At 51.7% G+C, this 8,008-nt stretch overlaps 1 protein-coding gene across 1 annotated transcript; it reads right to left on the bottom strand.

Annotated features, from left to right (window-relative positions):
* Positions 1 to 2,951: 2,951 nt before the first annotated feature.
* Positions 2,952 to 3,428, bottom strand: LOC145992389 (uncharacterized protein F54H12.2-like). Its single transcript, XM_083128769.1, has one exon. It carries the CDS (start codon positions 3,426 to 3,428, stop codon positions 2,952 to 2,954), a length of 477 nt encoding a protein of 158 aa, XP_082984895.1.
* Between the last annotated feature and the right edge of the window lie 4,580 nt (positions 3,429 to 8,008).

Genomic DNA, 8,008 nt, shown 5'->3' with positions numbered 1-8,008 from the left:
GCAATATCGGTGACAGAGTCTTCACGAGCTCGATGTACTTGTCCGTGTCGAGGATCACCGTGGACTCATCCTTGCGAAAGACGACCGAAGTGGCATCCTGTTTGTCCACCACGGACACTTCCAGGCTCTCGTCAACGGCGAAAACGACCTTCTCCATGCTGCTGCAGTCACACACTGGGCGACGAACTTCTAGATTTCACTATATTTATGGTTTCTGCAGCTGCGCACGCACGATGCGCAGAAGGTCGTTGTGGAAACGTTGAAGTATGGAGCGACGTGGAGGGGGAGGGGGAAGTATCTTGGTTATCCTGTCGTCCTCGGCGTGCCGTTGCACGCATGCTGAGACATGTTCGTGGAGATGGTCGTAGAAGGTCATGTATGCCGACAGAAGTCGTCTGATGCTCAGATAACGGTAGAATTCAGCTTCGTTCCAGTGGATCTTCCTATCGCCCACGATCAGCATGAGATGGTGTTTGGAGAACAACGTCATGGTACCGATGGCCATACACTTCTCCTGATCTGCAACCTCGCCTTCTTCTTCTTCTTCACCGGCGATGTCCGGTTTCAGGTCGAAGCTGTACCTCTCGCCCGTCTTGAAGTATCGCGCCATAGGGGCGGGATCGAGCGCTAGGAATTTTCGGAACACATTCCACTCGACGGCGATGTCCAGATGGTGAGATCGAAGGAACACGCAAGGAACGCATCCTGCTTCCCTGCCGCCACCGAAAACACGTCGATAACCGATCAGGATGCATTTGGTGTGCGACGGAGTGAGATACTCGATGCTGGGTAGCAGGAACAGACCGTCTCCACCGTCGGAACGTACTCTGCTGCTCTTTTTGGTCCCTTGGATGTAGGCGAAATCGTTGTCTTCTTCTTCTGGTGCTCTCCCCCTGCTGTCGCCGCTCTCCGCTGTCAGCATTGCTGAACCTCTTCTTCGCACTTCCGTCTCCGACATCCTCCCTCTCCGCTCGACCCTCTGCCACATCCACGTCTCGCTCTCTGTACTTATGTGACTGCCGCTCCCGCCGCCAGCGCCGCCGCCGCCGCCGCCGCCGCCGCCACGTCATCGATGGGGTTGCGTCACCAGACTCACTGCTCGACGACGACGACGACATCTGCTGCTACTGAAACAACAAGGAGGGGGGAGGGTGAGACAGAGTATCTGTTTTTGTTACCAATTGTTGTTCATGATGATACGTCTGTCTTTTGTAATTTCCACCAATGCGTCGCGGAGCAGGTACTCGATGTTCGGAGGGTTGGAACGTGATGTGGTTTGGAAATCGTTGTCTTTTTCTTCTGGTGCTTTCCCGCTCTCTACCACAACCACCTTCTGCTCCATCATAGCTGAACCTCTTCCTCTTCTTCGCACGTCTGTCTCCGACATCCTCCGCTCGACTCTCTGCCACATCCACGTCTCGCTCTCTGTACTTATGGAACTCGCTGTTCGACGTCATTTCCTGCTGCTGCAACAACAAGGAGGAGGGGTGCGTTTGTGGCTGTTGTACCGTGGGCGGCAGATCTGGTTGCAACGTGTCTGCAGTGGCGACGCTCTGCAGGGTGATCGGAAATAGCGGTTAAACAGGCGCACTACTTCCCGATCATTTTGCGTGAAACAATCGGTGAAATGCGAGTAAAACGGATATTCCGACGTTGACAGACATGCATGATGCAGGTACACGCAACAGTACTGTCCGCACACCGTGCTGAGGAAGCCCTGCAGTTGTCGAGAGTTGCTCCCCCACCGGATGCAATTGCGGTCCAAAAAGCGACGAAAGGAGGGTCGGATAGGTTCGATCCCGTAGGAATCAAAGTACCGTCCGTAACCCTGGGCGTCCACGTGTATGGCGACCCAATGTTGACCCTCTTTGCCGTATGGGTCGGTGTTGGCCACGAACACTGCAGGTTTCTTCACGACGACGACGTCGGCCAACATGTCGCTCGGATACACCCCTTGGAAAGCAGCCCGGGTTGCGTGGTTTCCAGCGAGGGCATCATGGATCTGGGTCGTGTTCATCGTCAAAATAGTTCACATGTGGGCAGTGAACACTGTTTTATAATTCTTCTTCTTCTTCTTCTCAGCGATCTTTGGTGGACTACCCGTCGTGGTTAAAGATGACACGTCTGTCTTTTGTAATTTCCACCGATGCGTCGTAGAGCAGGTAGATCAGACACGTCATCGCCCTGCTGAGAGGGTTCTTGAATCGTGCCTCGATGCGGAGTTCACCCTTTTCCGGAAGACTTCTACAGCTGTTGTCGTCGGCGAGATCCGGTGTCAGTAGGTAACACAGCATAAAGTAACCGTTTGCAAACATCTCCCTGGTGATCATATGACCTTTGTCGGAGTGATGGATGTTCGTTCCAGTGAAGAGTGTCTCGTAGCCTCGGGTGATCGCTCCACGCTCGAAATCCATTTCCAACGGTGCAGTCTGAACGAGCTGTTCTCTGACGTAGAGTGCAAAGTAGTTGAGGGACTCCGGCGTCAGGTGGAACGGGTTCGTGTTGGGAGTCCCCACGAACGCGTTGTTGGGCACCATTGTGAAGAGCAGGAAGGTCGGTATCGTTCCGTTGGTGATGTTGTTCAATGTCAGCGACTTTCCGCCCGAAGGAACAGTGAAGGTTTTCAGCTCCGAACGCTTGAAGAAGTATTTTGCGTTGCTCTTCTGTAACGCCATGCTGTGCGCCACCAGGAACGATGGGCTGATCGTGAAGTGGTTCACGTAGAGAGCTGCTTTCAGGATTTGGATTGTCACCGGCGAGGTCGCACCTTCTCCCCAAATGTAGAATTCATGCTTCGCCTTGGTCAGCACCACCTTCATGTCCACGTCATTCAGAAGGTACCGCTCCTGATTGAAAAAGTCCACGTTGAGTCTCGAAATCAGTTCCACCTCATTCTGGATTTCGCTCGTGTCGGCATCGTTGGCGCTCCCACCTTGGAACAATTCCCAACGCTACTTGAATCCTTCGTTGGTGGTCGTGTTGGGTTCGTTATTTGTGTCCAGGTAGAAACCACTCGACGTAAGGTGAGTGTGCAGAGCATCCTTTCCAAAGTTGACCACGTTGGTGAGATACGACTTATAGGGGTAATTGGTGCTAGAACCTGTCACCAACGTGTTGTTCAGGTAGACGCTAATTTGACTGAAGAGCGAGTGTTCCACATTTTTCACCACACCCCACTTCTTTGTTTCGGCTGCGTTGTATGTCAACAACGTTCCATCCGGTTTAGTCATCCGACACGTAACACCAAGACGTGTTGTTGGTAACCATCTGTAGGAATTGCTTGGTCCCTTGCTGAGAAACTGATAAACGGTCGCATTGTCCATCGACGAGATGGGGTGACATATTTCCTGGAAGTTCCCTGTAATCGCCGTCTGGAGACATGGTTCCTCGAATATATCCATTTCCGGTAACATTCCCTCCATGGTCATTGCGCTCGCTCGCTCGCGAGATCCACGTCGGGTAGCACAAACTCTTCGACTGGAATCTTCGTCTTGGTTTCAGTGCCTTTATAACGTTCTAGTCTCTCCCTATACTAGGGTGCGGAGAATAGGTCCGTGAAGGTTCTTCGGTTGTGGCCGCGACGACGACGGTGCACTACGTTGGCTGTCCTTCGCTTCCTCGTCGTTGACGTCTTCCTTTTTGTGTTGCGTGCTGTTCTTCTTCTTCTTCTTGGTCCGACCAACCTCGTCGTCGTCGTCTTTCGTGCTCGTTTGCGTGGTCTGTTCAACCGCCTTCGTTTGATGCCCGAACCTGTCATCTGCTTCACTTTCGCCTCAGCCTTGTTCTGTAGATTTGTCCTGGACTCGTGCAGACGCTTCCGTACAATGTCGCGGACTGGTCCTTGCGACGTGGCGACATCTCCTAATATATTTGCTCCGGTCCGCAACGCTTCCTTACCCAACGCTTTAGCACCAGACACCACCAGCGGTTTCACCGTGCGGAACAACCAGGGGAAAAAAGAACCTAATATGCCGTGTCCACGTTGGTACCATCTTCCCTGGTAGTACGGACCCACACCGCGACCGGTTTGAGCCTGGAAGGTATAGTAATCGACGATCGAATTGGTCATCGTGACGGACTTTCTCCGAATGTCCATCTCTACTAACGTCTCGATCTTTTAAGGATCTCTCTGCTGCCGCCTTTGTCGAAAGTGTAGCACCACTAGGGATGGTATGTTGTTGGCGTGAAAAGGTAAGGGTTCGTTTTTATCGTTCCGGAACTCGATGTCGATGGTTTCGAAGGTGTATTTGTCGAGCGGGTGATAGTACACTCTGTCAAACTTGTGATGTGCCACGGTGCGGTTACCCAACATCGAAAAATCCTGGGAAATCACTCGCAACAGGCGGGACCTGACGTCGCCGGTGAATTGGTGCTCGATAATGTCGCAATACACAAAGACCAGCTGGCTGTTGAATGGTGTGACCGTGGGTGGGACACCGTGAAAGACGGATCTACCATCTTGATCCACCTTGTCGAGGTTGTATCTCAGGGCACTCGCGGTATTGATCATGTCGTTCTTTGTACCTTCCGCATCCCCCTTGTCCGGGAGGAGATTGTGAATGTTGGCCAACAGTTCGGTCGGGGAGGTGTACAGTTGCGGCGGTAGTTCCAGGATTTGATCGTGAAGACCGATCTTGATTGTGTTTCTTGTGGAGAGTACCTTCACGTTGTACGGGTAATTGTAAGACTTTCCACCTCCGCCGCCGCCGCCGCCGTCGCCACTTTCATTCATCTTCCTTTTCTTGTGATCCGGTGGAGGCACGCGTATCACGTTAGGGTCATCTTCCTTGGTCTTCTTCTCCTCACCACCACCACTATCATCTAATTTTCGTGACACTGATCCACGTCCTACGTTCGAGTCTTCCTCCTCCTCCTCCTCAGGGGTGGGTATCAGCGTTTCTCCTGGAATCGGTAACGTCATGCCATAGTAGAGGTTGGCGTCATCTCTCTTTTTTTTTTTTTCCACGCAATTTTTTTCTTCTCCTTTCGTCATCCTCTTCGTCTTTGTGCACACCTTTCCCAAAGATTGCCTCTATGTTGCTGATGAAATCGTCGATGTAGGAGCGCATCTTCTCGCGAGGTTCGTGTTTCAGCGCATCGAACATCATCATCGTGAGCTCCGCCACGTGGTCGTACTGCATGACAGGGAACTTCAAGAGTAGAGTCTCGTCCAAACGAACTACGTTGTCGAAATACAATGGGTAGAGAACCTCGGACAGACCCACTTCCCACCCCGGACCCAACTCTACGGGTTCCGGTAGTTTGGTCGTGTACCGGGCGATAGTGTTTCCGGGAAAATAATCCATTGAACTGTTGGACGGTAGGAACATCATAAATTCGTCGGACTCCATGGTTCTTGTTCTACCTCGTTCGCCGAATGTCCTCTTCGCCTACCCAGGAGGAAAATGACATGGGGTAGCCGAGCCACTTGACTTTATATTCGCGTTTCCCGTTACGAGTGCGACGTTGAAGGATCCGTTCGATACGATACTCTTTGTCTTCGGGAACAATGATCTTCTGTAGTTCCTCAGCGTAAAAGGAACCCTCCAACACGTTTCCCTGTAGGTCCTCGACCAGATACACCGGTACAGGGTGGTGTTGTATCGTTCGGTGAACCTTGAAGTGTTCACGCGACCAATTCGGTACGTACCCCTTTTCGAAGGGGAGTTTCAACTTGCTCACGCGAACCATATCGCCCACTCGGAGATTTGTATTTGTTTTTGTAGCTTGCTGCATACCTCTCTCTCCTTTCGTCAGGTTTTTCCACACCGTGTATATGTTACCTTCGTTCACATCCGCCGGCTTCATGCCTACACTTCTGTGGTACGAGTGGTTGTACCCTTCCACGAGTTTCGGAAGAACGTCGGTGTACTTGTATGTACCGCGAGCTGTGAAGTACTTCCACATTCGAGTCTTTAACGTTCTGTTAAATCGCTCCACTACGCTCGCTTTCATGTCCGTGTTTCTGGGTATCCGATGTTCTATCCCTTTCTCTTTCAGCAGTTTCTGGAAATGCGTGTTTTTAAATTCGGAACCTGCATCCGTCTGTAGAACCAAAGGTTTACGACCCTCCTCCTTCCGCAGTATGGCGGCGAACCCTCGTGTCACCTCCGGACCTGTTTTGTTTTTCAACGCCACGGCGGACGCGCGTTTTGAAAACACATCGATCACAGTCAACAGATACCTCCAACCACGATTGTACCTTTGAAGGTTTTGCATGTCGTTGAGATCCGCCTCCCATAGGTCGTCCATGTTTGTCACGTTGTACCTACTTCTGGGGTAATGGATGCGTTTCGGTCGGTGCACGGTGTACGTATCCTGTTGTTGGAGCCACTCCCGCACCTTCTTCTTCGGGATCCGTCTCCCTGTCGCCTCCCAGAGTTTCTCCGTCGTCGTGAAGGACTCCCCCTTCTCGGGAGCGTAGTAGACGTCGTGAAGCGTCTTGTTCACATCCTCAGCGGCTCCCATGCTACGTGTTTCGACCAAGGTCTCTTCGTTCCCACGGGTCGTCTTCGCAGTCGAAGTTTGATAGGTGTTCTTTCTTCTCTTTTCTTCTTCTTAACTCTCCGTTTCTCCTCCTCCTCTTCTTCTTCTTCCGTTGATTCAAACTCCTCCCCCGCTTTCGGCCAAGACCACCGTTCCGTCTGTGCGAATGGAAACTGTCTCGGTGGCGTCTCGATCTTTTTATCTTCTTCTCGTTTCACCTTTGCTGGCGTCGCGCTGTCTCCACCACCATCACCTTCCACCACAACAGGTATGCTCACCGGTACCTCCCCTCTCCGAATCACGCGCAGATACTTGTCCAAGGTCTGTCGATACAGTGACCACTTTTGGTGATCGTCCATGATTTTAGAGCGAAGGATTTTTTGCATCTCCTGATCGAGATCCGACAGTTGCGCATTCAGGTCGTTGCCTTTTAACTTGTCGAACTGATCCGGGGTCATCATGATCAGTTTTCTGTACTGTGTCGACGACGCCATGTCTCTCTCACCGATTCAGGAGTGTTCCCAGCAGACCGCTAATCACGCTGCCCAACAGCACAGGAAGGAACCCTCCTTTTTGCACAAGAAGACGTTTTCGATGCCGCAACGGCACCTTCTTGCTGGCGAGCTTCCGCAACACGTTTTTGTACTGTCTCAACTTGCGCTTGACCACCTTCGTAACGGGTACGTTCTTGTTCAACACGTTCAGGCAACACTCGGACAGGGCGTTCACCAGTTTCGGATCCGCCTCCTTGAGGATGGCCTTGCGAATCCGTGGGTTCGACGTTCGGAGAGTATGTAAAAGCGCTTTATTGGAGCGTATATATTTGCTCATCTCGGTCGTACGACAGACATCGATCGGGGTCGGGAACGTGAACCGCACAGTACCTGTATCTTTCTGGAAACAGCTCCGAACGTATACGTAGAGGCTCCGGTGTGTCCTGCGTGAAGTCCAGGAAACAATAACTGTATGGTTGTCGGGTGATATCGTTAAATACCTTTTCGAAGCATCGCCACTTGGAAGGGTATATTTGTCGCGCCAACGTCGACACCTGCAGATGGTCCCTCGGGTTCTTGAAGATCACCATGTAGTTAGCGTTTAGGGCGATATCTCGCGATTGGGAACCTTTAGGAAATAAATTCTGAGTCAAAAGAATGACGCTGATTCGGTCGTGATGAGACATTTTGGTGAACAGGTCGGACACCTCGTGCGCGTTGTAGGCGTCGTTCATAAGGTCGTCCAGGATCACCAGACATGGAGGGTTGGACCTCAAATCGTCGTAATTCGGCATACCGTTATGTTGTTCCACCCCTTCCACTTTGGGAGGTGCGAAGTTTGATCCCGTGCACCACACAATCCTCTTGAATCCTCCTCCATCGATAAGTTCACCTCTATTTCGCAACAGGTTCAACACAAAAGTCGACTTGCCGCAACCACTAGGACCAGCCACGATGCATCGGAACGGTTGTTTCCATTGGAGAACCATCGCAACGACTGTGTCTTTCACCGCATTTCCATCGTTTTT

Source organism: Lepisma saccharinum, chromosome 9 (genome assembly GCF_977018435.1).
Source record: "Lepisma saccharinum chromosome 9, izLepSacc3.1, whole genome shotgun sequence".
Taxonomy (NCBI): domain Eukaryota; kingdom Metazoa; phylum Arthropoda; class Insecta; order Zygentoma; family Lepismatidae; genus Lepisma; species Lepisma saccharinum.
Note: the sequence above shows the minus strand (reverse complement) of the source record. Positions and strands in the feature narration are given on the sequence as shown.

Bases quoted from the DNA above. Each gene is read 5' to 3' on its own strand.
- LOC145992389 (XM_083128769.1), bottom strand. From the start codon at position 3,428: ATGACCATGGAGGGAATGTTACCGGAAATGGATATATTCGAGGAACCA.